Raw genomic sequence first — 18,234 nt, forward strand, 5'->3', positions numbered from 1 at the left:
TTTCCTCGCAAGGTTTATCTCTCAAAGGCTTCAGAGGTGGGTTGCTCTCAAACGACAAAATTCGTGCACTAACTCTGAGCAGCCACCAATTTCTGGTGTATGGGGTGGGCTATTTTTAGCCAGGAGGCAAACCGACCTGATATGTCTGAAATGACCCTGGTTCACTAAGGAACCGACACGTGTCCAACGGTCGGATTTCAAACACACACGGTAGCTTGACTTGGGCTACAAGTAAAGCTGACTCATCCAACTATGGATAAGCTTTGATCTCATTGTCTTCGCTCGAAAACATAGGATTTGGGTTGAGCATCATGTCACTCTTCCGACTTTGTTCACCTGGACCCCACTTAACAGTTCGGTGGTTCCTATGACTCAACAAAAAATAAAATGAAACTACAAAAGAAATTATGTCTCCGCACTCCATAGTCTTCAAGTGAATGTATTCACACGTCATTATCTTCAATGTGAATGTCTTCATGAACCACCATTGTCTTTAATGTCTTCATACATTTTTAGGGGTCGTCACTGATAGGTAAACTGAATCAATGAGAGACTTCTACATGTGTTATCCTGCAATTGTCACAAACACATTAGTCCCTCAACCACGTTTGTTGTCAATACTCCAAAACCAACTAGGGGTGGTACTAGATGCACTTACACAACTCAATATGATCGTTCTTCCAACGTCATGTTCTCAAAGTTGTTTTTGGACTATCATTACACTTAACGATATCCCAAGATCCAGAAAACGTGATCACAAACGACACTTGAGCTAGTCCTAGAGGTAATACTAGGAATCAGGTTTTACCGTTTATCATTCTACACATGCATATGAGTTTTCTATTGAATCACATATTCCATGATCATAATAATTATAACATAGAATATAAACTCTTAATTATAACTGTGGAAATAAATAATACAATATTATTGCCTCTAGGGCATATTTCCAACAGACGAGCATGGCAGACGACTAGGACTTGGACATTGTGGCGGACGCGGAACACGTCTCCTTCCCCCACCCTGGTAGAAGGCATGCATGAAGACGGTGTCGACGATAGCCATGATGAAGAAGACACTCAGGATGCGCAGTGATCTCTCATGGCGGGGCGTTGCGTAGACTATGGTAGCGGCTACGGGCAGGGGAGCTCCCCTTCCTTGTGTCTGTTGGCTGATGTGGGTGATCGCGGTGGCGTGCGCCGTGACGACATTCATGCTGACGGTGGGCGGCTGTGCGAGCGAGATGCGTGGAAAGATGTCGCACCCATCTGCTAGTGCAATTTCGGCCTAGTGTGGAGTATAGGGTCCGTGACTGCCGGAGATCCATCTTCAACATGATGATTGGAACACCACTTCATGTCCAGGGTGAAAGCTCTTATTCTGCCTTTGATTGGTTGGAGTTGCGACAAATTTGCGGTGTTATCTTCTTGAAGGCATTGTCTCCTCGCTGAAGTTCTAACCTTCGTTGTTTGGTCTCGACAAAGAGGATGACATCCTTGTCTTTGACGTTTTCGTCCGGACGTGGCGACGGGGCACGAATGGCGCTTATTCCTTCTTGAACGTGTTGTCGCAAAAAAAAAGTGTCATATGTGTCCATTTCATTTATCTTGTAATTGTTTAGCCGTTGTTGCCTTTGTTCGGTACCCTAATTAATATAATAATTAATAAATATGACTGTGTGCATCATAATGATATAAAGACAGGAGGTTAATTTTTTTTTTTGAAAAAAGGACCATATTGCTCTTCTTTTTTTAAAGTATGAGGAATGTGTATAGTGTCAAAAATACTTTTATATGGAACAGAGAGAGTAGCTTGTTACCCTTAGGTAGCTGGTGTAGAATGAAAGCCACGAAAATAAAGGGAAAACAGGGCACACACCAACCCTGCACATGTTGTGTGCAACATGGTTTCTTTATTCCGGGCTTTCTCTTCGTTTGAAGCATTGTGCTATGTGCATTTGGGAGCTCCCTAAATAACACTGTATATAAACAACACACACAGACACAGACTGAGAGACAGACAAGAGTCGCACACCAGAGAGCACGGAGGGAGAAGACCGACAGCGGCAGTGGCCAGCTAGTCAGGGAAGGCCAGCCATGGCGAGCGGGCCGAACGGGGGAGGCAATGGCGGCGGCGGCGGCGGCGGGCTGATGAAGAACATGAGCCTGCTGCGGCTGCAGTACTACTGCGTGCTGGGCGCGGTGGCCGGGGCCGTCCTGTTCGCCACGCTCCGCTACATGCCGGCCGCCGGCAGCGGCGCGGCCCTCTCCACCACCTCCGCGCTCGCCACCGCCGCGGCGCCCGCCGGGTCCGGGGCCGGGGCGGGCGAGCACCGGAAGATCAAGGGGACGGCGCCGGCGCCGGCGAAGGCGGCGGCCAAGGTGGTGACGAAGCCCAAGGAGGTGGTGGTGTTCAACTTCGGCGACTCCAACTCGGACACGGGCGGGGTGGCGGCGATAATGGGGATCCGCATCTCGGCGCCGGAGGGGCGCGCCTACTTCCACCACCCCACCGGGCGGCTCTCCGACGGCCGCGTCGTCCTCGACTTCATCTGTGAGTACCCCCCGCGTTCCCCTCTCCTCTCCTCTCTCACCGTCACTTCAGGCAAAGTAGAAATTGATTAGATTAACCAAGTGTTAGTAATTTAAATACTCCTACGAGTAGTACTGTTTTTTTTCTCTCGAGGGAATTTACTACCAGCGCTAGTAGATCAATCCACCGAATGTCTTGTCGGATTGCGTAATCTATCTCCAATATGCTTGGCCGCATTGGGAATCGATTGTGGGGAGGAAGAGGGCGCGTTTGAACTGAAAATTGCTAACAAGGTTGGTGGAAGAATTGGAAATCATGGTTAATCGCTGGCATTTGAATTGAAAATAATTTCCCTTTCATTAATATTTGATTGATTTTTCTTGACCGTCGTTGGAGCTCATAACCATGGTGTGTGACCTGCCATCAGCTGAAAAAACACGAACGCGGTCCGACGGGTACACTGTTTTCGCCTTCCCCGCCATGCCGTGTGAAAGTTTTGGCGGCCAAATCGTGACCTGACCTCCATCCATCTACATCTGCCCAGCTAGCATGCCGTCGCATTTCTTCCAGGCCACCGAATCAACGTGGTCTGGCGGATTCCGTTGGTTTTTGACGCGTTCGGCTTGACGCCAAAACCTGGGCGAGACGCGTCTCTCCGCCGCTCTTGTCCCGTTTCCATGAGAAACCAGGCGCATGGGCCACGGCCACCGCGGGGAGGTAGATCCACCCCCGAATTGATGGCCAACCAACGTTTTCGTGTGATGGCGGTTGACGCCAAAGACCAAAGTCCATACGTCTGTCTGTCCGTTCGGTCTGGCAACCACAGATGATGCGCACTGACCGACCTCTCTGGCCGTGGCCGGAAAGGAGGAAAGAAAAGCGAGCCGCTTGTGTGGGAACACGGAATCTCATGCCAGGTTTTGAAGCATCCTCGTGCATGCGGCCGTTGTCGAATGCCAACCACCCCGCACTAATCTAAATCAACTTACGTAGGTTTAGCTTTCGTTGAAAGAAAGGAAAAGAAATGAGATCGTAGGAGTAGATCAGTTAAGCAGAAGGGTGGCATGCATATCCATCCAGCCATCCAACCAGTGGTTGGTGAAGGCGCCGCGCTGGCCGCTGGATCCGATCGCACGACGCCGACAGCTCCTCTGCCTGCCCGGCCGGGTTCGTCTCGTCTCGTCACGCACACACGCGCACCTGAGCTTACTCATCTTAAGCATCAGGAGTGAGTGGGTGACCACAGTATGCAGTAGTACTACTGCACGTTTTCGGCGGAGTGTAATGCGACGACGACGAGGGTGAGTCGAATTTCTCGTCGTGGATGACATGACGTAGCTAGCTAGGACCTGGACGACGAGGTGGGTGTGGTGGAGCGTGGCACCGGCACGGAGCGAGTTGGCTGGGAATGCCTAGCGAGCAAGGGAGGAGCGACCTGACGTAGCTAGCTGCAGCAACTCCTCACCCACTCCTGAGTCCTCACTCCTCTTTTTTTTATTTAAAAAACACCCAAAAAATCACATGCTGCGCTAGCGCTAGCATCACATGGCTCGATCGACCGAACCACCGGCGGCTACCTCTGCCCATCTTTTAGCCACCTTTTTGGTCGTTCCCTGCACATGGCCACCGGCCACGTAGTAATAGTAATTTTCTGCTCCGTATTACGCGCTTTGATCCCGTGGTGCTCAGACCGACATCTCTCCCTTTGAGTGGATGCTGGGGCCCAATCCCGCACAAGGAAGGGAAATCGAGTTGAGTTGCACCTTCTTCCGTTCGAGTTTTCGAGAGAGAATCAATGTCCCGGCCGGCCGGTCCCCATATGATCATATCGTACACGTCGGAGCGATAGATCCCCACAAGGCCGCACAACAAGAGATCCGCACCGACGCAACAATTTCCTAGCAGTACTGTAATACGTTTGTCCTTGTGGTTGTTGGTTGGACGAACAAGCGCTCGAGTCTTCCAGGCCTCCCGCATTCATGCCGCGCCATCCTCGCTCACCCACAAGACGGATGACAGGCCAGAGGTTTCGGATCCATCCAGACGGTTCCCCTCTTCTAGTTTCCGACTAGCTAGTTTTTCTTTTTCGCGAATACGCAAAGCGTGCGTGTCTTCTGTTGACAAAAGAAGAGGATAAAGACAAGTGTGGGTGCTATGGACGAGGCGTGCCGTGCTTTTGACTCTCTTCGCTGCTGTGAAGTTGTGCTGTGGAACTTGTTGATCGGAGGGCTTGCGATGAACGGCCATGCTGACCGTGCACTCGAGTTGTTCCAAAGGATGCTCGGAAACGGTTTTCTGCCAAATCAGCCAACGTTCGTTGCTGCTTTATGCGCGTGCACCCACACTGGCCGTGCCGACCAAGGGAGGAGAATTTTCCAGTCGATGCGGCACCACAGGGTCGAGCCACAGACAGAGCACTATGGGTGCCTAGCCGATCTCCTTGGGCGTGCAAGTCGTGTTGAGGAGGCTGATACCGTGTTGTTGGATATGCCAACGGAGCCACATGCATCCCAATGGGGGTGCGCTCATGTCGTCGTGCCGGATGCATAATGATATCACTGTCGGCGAACGTGTAGGGAAGCAGCTCATTGAGCTAGAGCCACAACATGGTGGATGTTATGCTGTTCTGTACTTCTGTTCAACTTGTATGCAGTCAATGGTCGATGGGATGATGCGAGAGCCATTCGGCATATGATGGTCGAGAAGGGAGCCAAGAAAGGGGCGGGTTTGAGCTTCATGGAGTGAAATGGCTGGTTCCATCCCTGGACAAGGCAGATCTATGCACTGTCGGAAGATACTACTATCTCTTGTGAGTGCAAGAGCAAGACGAGGGATCTGCTTCAATGTCTGACAGAAGTAGCTTCTCTGTCAACTGGTGTGGTGAGGCTATCTATGGCAGTTTCATGTTCTCCAGTGGCAAGAACACAAGCTAGCCACGGGAACCCCATCAAAATTTTTCTGCACATGTTAGTGTTTATGCTTCTGCTCCACTTGCTCCCTGCAGCGACTGCTGGTACTGTTCAAGTGCATCTTATTCTTGCCAAAAAGCAAAAAAGAAAAAAAACTACGAAAAAAAACACTGCACCTGTAAAATGCCAAAAGCATGAAAGAATTAAGAAGGATTAAACATAAGAGTACCACTCACGGCAAAAATGCCTTGCAGTTTACTGCTCCTGTACTATGCAAGTCAACACTATCGTGTGGACTCGATCAAACGCCTCTCGACTTTGAGCTCAACAGCTCACCTGCATAACATATATGGATGGAGAATCTTTTTCATAGAGCACAAGTGGAAGGATAAACAACACATGTCCTGCCCCATACGTGTGTTTTTTTACTGTTTTTTTCCATTGGGATGCGGAACATTTGCAGAAATAAATCCGAATTTTTCAGTTTTCGATGCTTCACTTGGCTGACAGTTTAACGGTTTGCTCTGCCATTTCCTCTTCTTCAGGTGAGACCTTGAACACGCACCACCTGAGCCCCTACATGAAGCCGCTGGGTTCCGACTACAGCAACGGCGTTAACTTCGCCATCGCCGGAGCCACCGCGACGCCAGGGGACACGCCGTTCTCACTGGACGTGCAGATCGATCAGTTCATCTTCTACAGGGACAGGTGCAACGACTCCATCACAAGAGGTTTGCTCCCTCTCGATCTGACCAAGGTTTCTGGTTTCTTTGACGCACCGTCTCAACTGACAAACTTGTTGGTTATTTCCTGGTGAATGTCATTCAGATGAGCCCGCCCCGCTCAACATGCTGGATTTCGAACGAGCTTTGTACACCATGGACATTGGGCAGAACGACATCACTTCCATTCTCTACTTGCCCTACGACGAAGTGCTCGCAAAGCTTCCCCACTTCGTTGCCGAAATCAGGAAAGCCATCGAGGTACATACACATGGTTCAGAGACGGATTTCCGTAAATTCTGAAACAGTGGTTAATTACTCTGTGCAACGACCGTTGAGTGTTCGACCCTTGCGAAACTGCAGATTCTGCATAAGAACGGGGCAAGGAAGTTCTGGATACACGGGACAGGCGCGCTGGGATGCCTGCCGGCGAAGCTGGCGATGCCGAGGGCCAGCGACGGCGACCTCGACGAGCACGGGTGCATCGCCAAGTTCAACAATGCCGCCAAGAGGTTCAACACGTTGCTGAGCGAGGCCTGCGACGACCTGCGGTTGCTGCTGAAGAAATCGTCCATCATCTTCGTGGACATGTTCGCGATCAAGTACGATCTCGTCGCCAACCACACCAAACACGGTAAGTTAACGATGCCAATTCCACTTTGCCAACAAGCTGCAACGAGATCATCGTTCAGTAATCGTTGTTCGTGAATATAAACTTGTGTTGGTTCCTGTCGATTCTCAGGGATCGAGAAGCCGTTGATGACATGCTGCGGCCACGGAGGGCCCCCTTACAACTACGACCCCAAGCAGAGCTGCATGGGCGACAGCATGGACCTGTGCAAGCTTGGCGACAAGTTCATCAGCTGGGACGGGGTCCACTTCACCGACGCGGCCAACAGCATCGTGGCCTCCATGGCGATCAGCGGCGAGTACTCCGTCCCTAGGATGAAGCTCACCAGCTTGGTCAAGCCTGCCAAGTCCAAGGCCTCGTAATGATGCGTCGGTCCAGTGAGCCCAATGCTTTGAGATATAGGAATGATGAAGGTGAAGGTACTAACAAAAACTAACCCCCAATGCGAGTTCATCGGAAGTCCTTAATCGCAGACTCACAGCCGCCGTGAAAGATGGGATCTTCTTTTTCTTCTTTTCTTTTTCTTTTCCTTTATGTATAATCGAAGTGTGCGTATATCATATCCTAGGGGTTAAGTTAATGCATATGCAGGTTGTCTGTGGTTGTGTGCCATATATGAACTTGTCTAAGAAATTCTGAATTTTGATCAATAAATATTAAATAGAGATGAGTATTTAACATGCTTTTGTCGTTTTTTAACTTGCAAAAATGAATGATATCTTATCATTTAGTGGCACAGAAGCTAAGCTAAATATCTTTCAGTTTTACTAAAGCACATCTAGATGTGCCATAAGTATTGCACATCTAATTCCTACATCATTGATCTTATATTGAGATTCGTGTGGATATTTTCTTTTTTCTTTTTCTCTTTGTGCTTGATTCACTCACTTAGATGTGCAATAACTAGAACACATCTAGATGTGCCCTAAACACATCCAATATCTTTTTACTTCTGAAGATCTAAAGGAGAAGAACTCGCATCATTGAGACCGTGACACATGGAAAGCAAACACTGAGAAAAATCAAATGAGGCACGGAAATCCTTTTACATGGATACAATTAGTCACTAAAATTACGTTTTTTTTACGTTGTGACTGTGACGGAAGAGTATTATATAATACTCCCCCGTCTCGCTATATAAGATGTTATTACATCTAATGTACTCACACATTAGATGTAGTGACATCTTATATTTTGGGAGGGGGTAGTTTGTTTTTGGGAGATGGTAGAGGGGTGTCACCATTCCTGGAGCATATCATGGAGACATGCAAAAATTTCAACCGGTTTGTACAGACTACAGACTGGAAATACAGGCAGATCAGATGCGTCCAAAGTTTCAGGTCTACATGGAGCTCGGAGTCTCGGCCATGGCTACCTATTTTTCCTTTTCCTGCCCACTTTCTAGGCAAGGAAGAAGGAAGAACCCGTCTGGCTTGGTTTCGCATTGGTCAGAGAAGTCAAAGCGCAAACAAGGTTCGATCAAATTACAACTCTGCCAAGGAATACATCCCAGCTGGTTCCATCATTCCATTTCCATGTAGTGATCTACTCCCTCCGTTTCAAAATAGATGTAATTAATTAATTAATTAATTATGCAGTTTCCCCCTTCTATTAGAAAATAATTAGGGTGCAGAACGGGGACCAACTGAGGTGCTGCTGCTAAGGACTAGAAACCACTAGGCTTTCTTTTTTGGAACAGATCTGAACCGTAAACTTGTACATTTGCAGTCACCATTGGAAAGAAGATTCTTGTGCCAGCCAGACCCCACCCCCTCCCTCACCCGCATTTGCGAGTTTGAAAACGTCCATGCGGCCGTCACTCGGCGGCTTCGTCAACACCCTCTCCCCACCTCTCCTCCAATAATCATGTCGTTGCCATCTACGCGAAGCCAAACCAGCAATCACTTCCTGAAATTTAACGGGTGTTTCTTTGAATTTTACAAAGATATTTAACCAAACGCTTCACTGCCACTCTAAAACACTTGCTCGGTTCACAAATTTAAGACGTTTTGGTTTTTCTGTGACTCGAATTTATATAGACACGTTTTGCTGTGTTTGTTCACTCAATTCAGTTCATATGCGGTTCATGTTAAAATGTTCAAAACATCATCTATTTATGGAGCATGTGCAATTGGTGGCTCCATTTCAGTTCTCTAAACATAACAACATAAAAAAATTGCAATAAAAAAATTAATTTCAGAAGATGCACTGTGAAAAAAAGGGGAAAGAAGATCCCGCCATATATACGCGTACGCGCGTAGACACTTTGCAGTGGAAACTTTCCACCCCTCGCGTCGTGAGAGAGACCGGGGCAAGGGAGCGAGAAGCCGAGAAGGAGCTGCGAGGGGCCATCGATGGCCATGGCGGCGGGCGGGCCCAACGGCGGCGCGAAGGTGGTCAGCCTTCGCCTGCAGTACTACTGCGTGTTCGCGGCGGTGGGCGTGGCGGTCATCGTGCTGTCGCTCACCTTCCTGTCGCCGTCCGCCATGGGCGCCGTCCGCCAGAACCTCGGCACCGTCGTGGCCGTGGCCACGAATTCCACCAGCGGCGACGAAGCGGCACGGGTGGTAGGAGGCGGGGAGGCGGTGGCCGCGGCCAAGGCGGAGCCGGAGAAGGAGAAGCCGAAGAAAGCGGAGCCGCCGGTGGTGCTGTTCAACTTCGGCGACTCCAACTCGGACACCGGCGGCGTGGCGGCGGCCGGGGGCATCCACATCATGCCACCCGAGGGACGCACCTACTTCCGCCGCCCCACCGGCCGCCTCTCCGACGGCCGCGTCATCATCGACTTCATCTGTGAGTTGCTCAACCACAACCCATATCCTCCGGCCCGTCAATAATTACCACATCTCGCCATTTGTCAACAAACCGAGTGCTCAATTGTGAATTCCAAATTCCAGATTACTTGTTTATCAGCTGCTCGTCATCAATTTGAAATTATAAACCACTATAGCATAGCTGCAAAGAAACATGGCTAAATTGCACATGATCGTCTCAAGTGAATTTCCTCCGATCCTCGCCTCGCCGGAACCGACCCGTTCCCGTGAAATTCCCGCCGATCCACGGCGCACCGAGCAACCGGAACTCTGTACGTAGCCGGCTCGGTTGGTGGGTGGATGGATGGGTCATGGGTGATCTCGAGTAATCTGGGTCAACAAGCTGGTCATGTCGCCTTCAACGTGGAAGAGATACTTAAAAAAATATCGGGTGCTGTCAAAACGGTGGTTGAAGCGGTAGTCGCGAGCATGTGCTACCTAACCTAACAATGGCTGATTTCCCTCTCCTTTTTGTCCTTCTCGTCTCCAATCGGGGGAGAGAAAGAAAGAAACCTATCGTCTTGTAATTTTGACCTGCTAGTCGTGGTTGGGTGTGGCTGGCCTGTAGATGCCAACTGCTGGGTTAAGAAAGAGCAATCTCCTTGCATGATCCAATTTTTTGACAAGACCTGTTCTTTGTGCTTAGTTATACTAGTTGTTTATCTCTGTGGAGACAAAGAGGTTGGCAGGCCAAACAGGTGAAGAACAGAGGGTGAAGCTATGCAACGTAGGCCAGCTTTGTTCGGCACAAAAGGTGTAGTAAAGCTACCTCGGTAAAACTAAAAAGAATTAGGCACGGCGTTTAGCGCCTGAATTAGCCACGGGCCAAGCACGGCTTTATCTTAGTAGTAGAATATTGTACATTCTGAAAGGGGATTGGGCTAGTAGATCTTAACCAAAGCGTGCAGATGATATAGTAATAATTTTGAAACGGCCGCTCCAATCACAGCCATGCAGCTGATGGTTACTTCTGTGGGTTCATTTTTACACACCCATGTGTTGTCTGTTCTGTCAGTTGCTGGGTCAACACAGTGACATTGCGATTAACGCCGTGATCGGAACATGACATTGCAGTTAGGGTTTGAACACCCACCAGCCACATCCCACATGGTTTTCTTGTCCCAGTTTGTCTTCTTTAATGGTTACTCTATATGCCATGACGATGCCAGCGTGCAAGGAATCGTTCAATTGCGATTAATTCATGTTGCGTTATGTTTGCTCGCGCGGTCAAACTTTATCCACCTGTAGTGGAAATGGGGGTGGGATGTTTAAGAATCATTTCCGCCCACTTATAAGTTCCGATTCAGCCGCCTTAATTAGTTTATAATATTTGCTATTACGGGCAATTTGCATGCCATGATCCTCTCAAGAATGTGTCACCATGTGATGGTTCATGGCTCTCACACTGTGTGCACATGGACAGCAGTCCCATCCATGATGCTATTGCTCCCTGAGATGCGTGATATGTGATCTGTGCATGCCCTCCAAGTTTTTGAGCGAATTTATATCACAATGCTATTTATTCCAGTAAATAATAAGTTTGGGTGAAGGTTAGTTTCAAAAAAAGTTTGGGTGAAGGCATAGCGGTGACATTAAATCAGAATAGAAAGCATATGTACTTTCAATATGTTTGTCATGAAAGCTTCAACATCCAATTGAGGATATCAAGTACGTACAATAATAGGAGTTATCACATAGCCTGGATAAGATGGTTGAGATACACATGGTGGGGGGCACCTGTGAGTGCCTATTGTTCCCTTGTGATAAGAGCTAAGTTTCTGTAGCATATGGTTGTGACAGATACATTCGGTTGTGTGTAGGGACATGGTTTGATTAACGAGCTGTCCAAGATATTGTCCTTGGATAAGGCTTTTTTTTCCGGCACTTACGAAAATTCGGTAGAAGTAGGTCTGGAACTTCCTTTCATATGAACAAGCTGAGGCTTACTACAAAATTACCTGTGTTCGAAAGCTGGAAATTAGTCTTGCATACTCAATCCTTGGTATCATCTTTCCAGGCGCGAGTCTGAAGACGCATGAGCTGAATCCGTACCTGAAGGCAGTGGGCTCCGACTACAGCAACGGTGTCAACTTCGCCATGGCCGGCTCCACGGTGTCCCACGGCGTCTCCCCCTACTCCCTCAATGTCCAGGTCGACCAGTTCGTCTACTTCAAGCGCAGATCCCTGGAGCTCATCGAGCTAGGTTCGCCATCCTTGTTGCCATCACATCTCACAGTTGCAACTTGCAGGAGAATGAAGGAATGTGTCTGACAAGAGTCGTTGCGTTCTTGCAGGACTGAAGGGCCCGGTGAGCAAGGAGGGCTTCGAGAACGCGCTCTACATGATGGACATCGGCCACAACGACGTCGCCGGCGTGATGCACACGCCGTCCGATCAGTGGGACAAGAAGTTCAGACAGATAGTCAGCGAGATCGGCGACGCGATCCGGGTAAATTACGATGCGCCGTCTGAAGATGTTCTTATTCTTACAAGCAAGCTGTTACGCTGACAGAAGTTATTGTTGGCGACTGTGGTTTTCCAGATCCTGTACGACAATGGCGCGAGGAAGTTCTGGATCCATGGCACGGGCGCCCTGGGCTGCCTGCCGGCGCTGGTGGTGCAGGAGAAGGGTGGCGAGCACGACGCGCACGGCTGCCTCGCCAGCCACAACCGGGCGGCGCAGGCCTTCAACAAGAAGCTCAGCGACCTCTGCGACGAGGTGCGGCTGCGCCTCAAGGACGCCACCGTCGTCTACACCGACATGTTCGCCATCAAGTACGGCTTCGTCGCCAACCACACCAAATACGGTATGAACAATTCAATCAAAAAATGCCAATGGTAAGAAGTTGAGTCTCTGGGAATTCTTCTCATCGTCTTCTCGTTCTTCTCTTCAGGGATTGAGTGGCCATTGATGGTGTGCTGCGGAAACGGCGGCCCGCCTTACAACTTCATGCCGGGGAAGTTCGGCTGCGGCGATCTCTGCGGGCCGGAGGAGAAGGTGCTGAGCTGGGACGGCGTGCACTTCACCGACTTCGGCAGCGGCCTTGCCGCCAAGCATGCCATGAGTGGCGAGTACTCCAAGCCCAGAGTAAAGCTGGCGAGCTTGCTCAATGGTGGCTCCAAGAAGCCATCATCTGTGTCTTGATGCTCATCAATCAACGATTGAACCACGAACTTACTTTGGCCGGGTCTTACTTTAAAAAGAATGGTTTCTTGACAAAAAGGAAAAAAGAAGAAGCTTCGAATGGATCATGGATGAGTGGATAATGGTGAAGATCAATCCATACGATGACCACGATGGATGATGTGAGTGTTGTAAAGGTCGCAGCTGATTGTTGGCTCCTTGTACACAATAGGCAAATAGCTCCCTCGGCTACAAGTAAAAAGTTGTCGATATTTTCTTTGCACTTTTGGAGTATAATGATTTTGCTTTGTTGGTGTATGTGTATAGACAATGTATGTGGCGGCTGGGATTTCACAGAGCTCATGAAAAACGGTGAATCATAGATTTATTTGATCTGTAAAAGAAGGTAATACAAAAACTTCCAAGCATAGGCACTTTTTTATACAGAATATTGTATTTCTAGCACAAAATTTTCGTTTTGGATTGTTTGATTTGTAAAATAGCAACCCATATGAATTTTTTTGTATCTATTGTTTTCTAACTTTCATAGGATGATCTCGACTCCGAGATTCGTATATTGTCATGCTGTAATCAGACACACTTTGGTGCAAGCGCAATCTCATAGGGCTCAAGAAGACATAGCAGTGCAATTTTGTATTTATACTAACACAATAGAATCGCACACACAAACACTATTTCTATGAGCACCTTCAAGATACTGAGCCGGCACACCATCTTAAGATTGACGAAGTCATCACAAACGTGTCGTAGTCGACATCTTCTCTCACTAAACGAACATCGACGGATAGCCTAAAATTAATCGAAGAAAATGCAAGCCCTGATAGGCTGGTTTCATAACAAAAAAATCTAACATGTACTTTATACAATTCTTACAATGTTTAGAATCCTGTGAATTGAAGAGGTCCTTTGAATCTTCAATCCACCATCACTCATTGTTTTTTCCTTGCTGTTTTATTGTTTGTTATCACTTTTTTTTGCTTAAGTTAATCACTTTTTTTTGCACATTGTTTGTTGTCACATTCAATCGTGTACACCACTGCTGTTCTGGATTGGGCATACAATCAAGGAGAAAAACATTGCATGACATTAACAAAGTGCAACAACAAAACAATCATTTAGTATTCCTTCTTTTCCCCTCCCGCAAAGGCGACTAGGGTAAAGTCTTCCATCCTTCAATCTTTGCCGGTGAGCCCGCGAATTCGCCTTCTCTCTGCCTGCCACTTCGACGGTCGATGGCAGGGAGGGTAATCACTGTGCCTCAGCTACAGTTTAGTACATAGGTTAGGGTTTTAGTCATCATATGTGCTACGCTAGGCAGATGGCAACGCTTCGTCTTTAAGTTGGTCTTTAAGGCTGCGATGTACGTCAGAATGTATTAGACAAAGCTCTCATCAAGGCGACAAGGTTAGGGTTTCTCACCATGCGTACAAGATGGTGAAATTTGGTGTGAGATTGATTCAAGGTTCAACAACAGACAACTGCGTCTCCAGGGCACTAGTAGGGCACATGCAAGAACTCAGGCAGGTCCAACATGTGAGGAATCATAACAGAACCATGTCCTTTTCACAAACAAAAAAGGCCTTCTGCATTGGAAGACATGCTTCGAACCTCTAGGCCACACCAGGGTACAAGAGAAGAAGAAAGTATGCTCTTTAGTACAGGAGAAAGTGTAAATTTACCTAGGGCTAATTAGTACGCTGTATTCCATCATAGTGTCACTCCAATCAAAATCGACCTACTTGGTATATAAGCCAAAATCACATGAAAACGGGATATCACAAGCTGATCTTCTTTGACAGATGGTACACAGTTGTATGTAATTTTGGGCCTCTGTAATCTGGACTTCAGATACCGAATGCTGACTGCAGGGATGATGTGATGCGGGATGTGATGGCGTTTTGAGCGGCATTTTCAGCAAAAGCTCGGATGTTCTTCTTGGCATCTGTAATATAAATGCCCACGATGAAGTGTGTAAGATTTGATAGGTATATCACAACAAGCTTCAACAAAGAACACATAACTTTTGTTTCTAAAAAGGTAAATGGATAATACCACAAAAGCAGAGCTCATAAAGTAAACAAAAGCAAAGTGGAATGCAACAGGCTAAATGAAGATTGAAAGAACAAAAATAGTAATTTCATGTTATTCTGTTACTGCACATATGCAAAGTAACTATCTGGCTGTAAATCCAAGAAGCTGAACTGACAAGTTCAATGTTCCAAAAAAGGGAAAGACCAACAAATAATATCAAAGGTATGTAATGAAGTTATGCAGAACTGGAATTACAACATTTTATCAGTGAATCTTACTTCGAATAGATAATGTTGCTTATTTGCTTATCAGAATAAATAAGCAGTTTGTGAGGGCAATGCACAATACAGTACAAAACAACTTCCCCCCATCTGATAAATGTTGACAAGAATGTAAGTATGCCATACCTTTGTTGCATTTGGTGAATCCCACGATGTTCGCAAGGCTTAGAGTCAAGCAAACTCCAACAACAAGAAGGTAATCAGCTTCAAGTCTAATGAGTGAAAATATCCCAAGAATGATCCATGCAGCAGCCTGAAACATGGAGGTGCTGTTATATATTCTCTATCGTTCAAACAAAGCTACAGAAGTCTAATATAATTACTTACTACATTAATTAGTAAGACAGTAAAGTGTATCAAAGGGATTAGAGAACACTTTCATAGATTATGGTAGTGTTGGCACACAGGCTCAGTTATCTACATCTCAAGATTTTTATGCATCAGCTGCATTAGGTGAAAATTCTTCTAGAGAAATACAGCAGCCAAACTTAGTGCTGTGTACTATGGTCTAGCAGTAACACTGGGGAAAAGAACATAAAGACAGGTATAGGGAAAAAGAACACAAACACATAATATTTACATTTAATAGATGCTAGTAGTAAAGGGATTGATGAGTTAGTATGAAGATAGAATCTCATTGTGAGCATATTTTTTTAGAAGAATAGGGACTCGCCCAGTTCCATTAACCATGAAACCAAAATGTCAGGATACATCAAGTTACAAGGCCAAGGATAATAGCCATAATGCTACCTCGGCATCTAGAACAAAAGGCTGATTATCTATGTAACCGTGATCGAGGTTTGTTTATGTAATACGTATCATGATCCCACAGTCCACCCAAGATACAACTGAAACCAAATATATATTTTTATGTAAAAGCAAAAGGCACAACGCATCATCTATGCATTTAACCATTACCAAGGATGTCTATGTTGACTTATCCTAATGGATCTTAACCACTGCTCTAGCACTCTTAACTATAAACATTGTGTTTCTCCTGTTTAAAACAAGATCCTGTAGTTTGATGAAAATCAATGTAACATTGACCTTATAAATACATACCAACTGGTACATAGATATAGATATAGCTAAAGCAAAAGGAGAACTAAAACAAGTAAGAAGATGTAGTAGGAAAATGTTACTGGTAAACTATGATGGCCTTCTATCTGAGCCTAGGACTAACTGATTGGTTCATGTTATTAACTGCAAACATTATCTAATGTCAAAATATGCTTGATCTCAATAGAAGTCTTAGCTTGTAGATATGCCAAATCACTAAATATGTTGAAACTCATGCATGCACTGCATTAAACCCTCAATATAAGATAGTATATCACTTACGTTCAAGTAAAGAGTCCACCAGAACAGCCACGAGTCCTTTTTGTTCATCCGAGCAAGAGACTGCAAGGAAACACTTCGGTCATCAATTCACCATCAAACAGCAGAAGAGACGTCAAACACAAAACAAGCACGAACCTCCCCGTCAAGGCACTCGAACTTCCACACACTGTTGCCATCATCGTCAATCTCATTCCACCACCGCAGCCCGACGAGTATCCTTCCGCTGACATTCTTCACCACCCAGAAGTCGAGCGCAGCGAGGAGCACAGTGATGACAAAGATGATGACGAAGCTCTTCACGAAGAGCGAGAAGAGGATGTAGAACGCCAGTGCCGACGCCTTTTGCCGAGACACACAAGAATGAATAAGCATCCAATGCAAGCAACAATCCTAAGCAGCGCATGCGGGTTCCGTGGAGGAAGAATCAGGTAGGTACCTTGAAGAGCACATGGAAGAGGCATGTTATAGGATTGGCATAGTTCTCGCTGACCACCTGCAACAACGTTCATGCCATCATTCATTCAGTCAGTCACATTGCAACAGATCTAAAACTGGCCAGAAGATATTAGACTCCCAGCCACAGGATTTAACAGTGAGCCAATTAAGCCCAAGAAACCAGCTCAATTGCATCCACCTATTATTATCCTACTACTAGACGAAACCAAATCTTGATCTAATTTAGCCTAGATCTCATGCGACCGAGTAGGTATGTATCTCTTGCGACCAATCGAGATTCAGACACAGTTCCAAGAAACCCCCTGACTGGATCCGACGCCGGACTCAAGAACCCTAATCCAAGAAAACGCTAGATCTTGGGCAAGTCCTTCCTCCTACTCGAGGTAGAGGCGAAGCGAAGAGCTCGGATCCGAACTTCCGTGCGGAGCCGAAGAAGACGACGAGGAGGTGGGGGGGAATGGGATTAGGGGGTAATCACCTGGGGCCGATCCATGGATCCTCTTGGCTCTGCCTCCGGGACGCCTCGCTCTCTCGCCTCTTTCTTCTTCCCTTGGGTGCTAAGGATGCGCCAGCTTTGGGCTTTCGTTGCTTCCTTCGCGCGGTCGCGCCCTGGCTCTACCGAGGGGAGAAAGAGGATCGGGGAGGGGAGGGGAGGTGAGGTACACTCAAGTAAACCGCGGGTTATTTTCCACTTATTTTCCGAACTTTTTATATTGGCACTTGGTATAGAGAAAAGGGGGTGCAACTGTAATTCGTTCATCTGGTTTACTATATCGAAGAAAAATGGCAGTAATCTTTCTTTTAATCTTTTACTAGGGAAAGAGCCCGTGCGTTGCAAGCTCGTGCTTTTCTGCGGAGCGAACACAAATTTTTATGAACCACAACTGGCCGATTTGCTCTCCTAGCTAGCAATTCAGCAATCAGACCCATCTTCCATCACCGATGCATCCCTCCCCACTCATCGGTTCCCTCTCATTTACTTTGGTGAGTTCCATGCCATCTCTCCTCAATCCCCCCTCCCCCCTGGATCACTTACACTTTTAGCTGCAACCGTATGATCAATCTTATTGTCGTCTATCTTCGCGTGCCTGTGCTTGAGGGGCACGTGATCAGCACGAAACTCTTGCTACCCACTGATCTACATGCCAATCTTCTCTTTCCTCCTCACAGGGCTGACCACTGCCACCATAGTACGCAACAGGCGGCTACACGGCCGGCCTTCCGATTCACCACCGCGAGCAATATCGGCACATAACTACGCAACAGACGGCTACACGACCGGCTTTCCATTCACCACCGCAAGCAACATCAACACACAAACAACTACCTTCTCATGAAATTCGCCTTCAAACTTCTTCAAAAACCTAACCTAC

General features: G+C 47.1%; 3 protein-coding genes across 4 annotated transcripts; 2 read left to right on the forward strand and 1 right to left on the reverse strand.

Annotated features, from left to right (window-relative positions):
• Positions 1 to 1,967: 1,967 nt before the first annotated feature.
• On the forward strand, positions 1,968 to 7,474 carry LOC123038908 (GDSL esterase/lipase At1g09390). The gene is made up of 5 exons (XM_044462295.1): positions 1,968 to 2,553; positions 5,987 to 6,172; positions 6,270 to 6,424; positions 6,527 to 6,797; positions 6,906 to 7,474. The coding sequence occupies exons 1-5, from the start codon at positions 2,097 to 2,099 to the stop codon at positions 7,154 to 7,156; spliced, it is 1,320 nt and encodes a 439-aa protein (XP_044318230.1). The 5' UTR covers positions 1,968 to 2,096; the 3' UTR covers positions 7,157 to 7,474.
• A 1,578-nt stretch (positions 7,475 to 9,052) lies between these two features.
• On the forward strand, positions 9,053 to 13,159 carry LOC123038919 (GDSL esterase/lipase LIP-4). The gene is made up of 5 exons (XM_044462305.1): positions 9,053 to 9,587; positions 11,625 to 11,810; positions 11,902 to 12,056; positions 12,150 to 12,414; positions 12,502 to 13,159. The coding sequence occupies exons 1-5, from the start codon at positions 9,149 to 9,151 to the stop codon at positions 12,750 to 12,752; spliced, it is 1,296 nt and encodes a 431-aa protein (XP_044318240.1). The 5' UTR covers positions 9,053 to 9,148; the 3' UTR covers positions 12,753 to 13,159.
• Positions 13,160 to 14,268: 1,109 nt separating this feature from the next.
• Positions 14,269 to 17,579, reverse strand: LOC123038930 (Golgi apparatus membrane protein-like protein ECHIDNA). Of its 2 annotated transcripts, XM_044462312.1 has the most exons (6): positions 17,340 to 17,560; positions 16,842 to 16,898; positions 16,541 to 16,744; positions 16,406 to 16,465; positions 15,191 to 15,317; positions 14,269 to 14,694 (listed from the first exon to the last, which is right to left on the reverse strand). In XM_044462312.1, exons 1-6 carry the CDS (start codon positions 17,352 to 17,354, stop codon positions 14,597 to 14,599), a joined length of 561 nt encoding a protein of 186 aa, XP_044318247.1. In that variant the 5' UTR covers positions 17,355 to 17,560; the 3' UTR covers positions 14,269 to 14,596. The 2 variants fall into 2 exon arrangements, with proteins under 2 accessions (XP_044318247.1, XP_044318242.1); XM_044462307.1 differs by having other exon boundaries at positions 14,269 to 15,317; positions 17,340 to 17,579.
• Between the last annotated feature and the right edge of the window lie 655 nt (positions 17,580 to 18,234).

The sequence above is a fragment of the Triticum aestivum genome, chromosome 1A (genome assembly GCF_018294505.1).
Source record: "Triticum aestivum cultivar Chinese Spring chromosome 1A, IWGSC CS RefSeq v2.1, whole genome shotgun sequence".
NCBI lineage: Eukaryota > Viridiplantae > Streptophyta > Magnoliopsida > Poales > Poaceae > Triticum > Triticum aestivum.

Coding starts and splice junctions, on each gene's coding strand:
- LOC123038908 (XM_044462295.1), top strand. CDS start 2,097: ATGGCGAGCGGGCCGAACGGGGGAGGCAATGGCGGCGGCGGCGGCGGC. Junction 2,554..5,986: donor CGTCGTCCTCGACTTCATCT/GTGAGTACCCCC, acceptor CCTCTTCTTCAG/GTGAGACCTTGAACACGCAC. Junction 6,173..6,269: donor CAACGACTCCATCACAAGAG/GTTTGCTCCCTC, acceptor AATGTCATTCAG/ATGAGCCCGCCCCGCTCAAC.
- LOC123038919 (XM_044462305.1), top strand. CDS start 9,149: ATGGCCATGGCGGCGGGCGGGCCCAACGGCGGCGCGAAGGTGGTCAGC. Junction 9,588..11,624: donor CGTCATCATCGACTTCATCT/GTGAGTTGCTCA, acceptor TCATCTTTCCAG/GCGCGAGTCTGAAGACGCAT. Junction 11,811..11,901: donor CCTGGAGCTCATCGAGCTAG/GTTCGCCATCCT, acceptor GCGTTCTTGCAG/GACTGAAGGGCCCGGTGAGC.
- LOC123038930 (XM_044462307.1), bottom strand. Junction 16,745..16,841: donor TCTTCCATGTGCTCTTCAAG/GTACCTACCTGA, acceptor TCTCGGCAAAAG/GCGTCGGCACTGGCGTTCTA. Junction 15,318..16,405: donor GGTGGACTCTTTACTTGAAC/GTAAGTGATATA, acceptor TCCATGTTTCAG/GCTGCTGCATGGATCATTCT.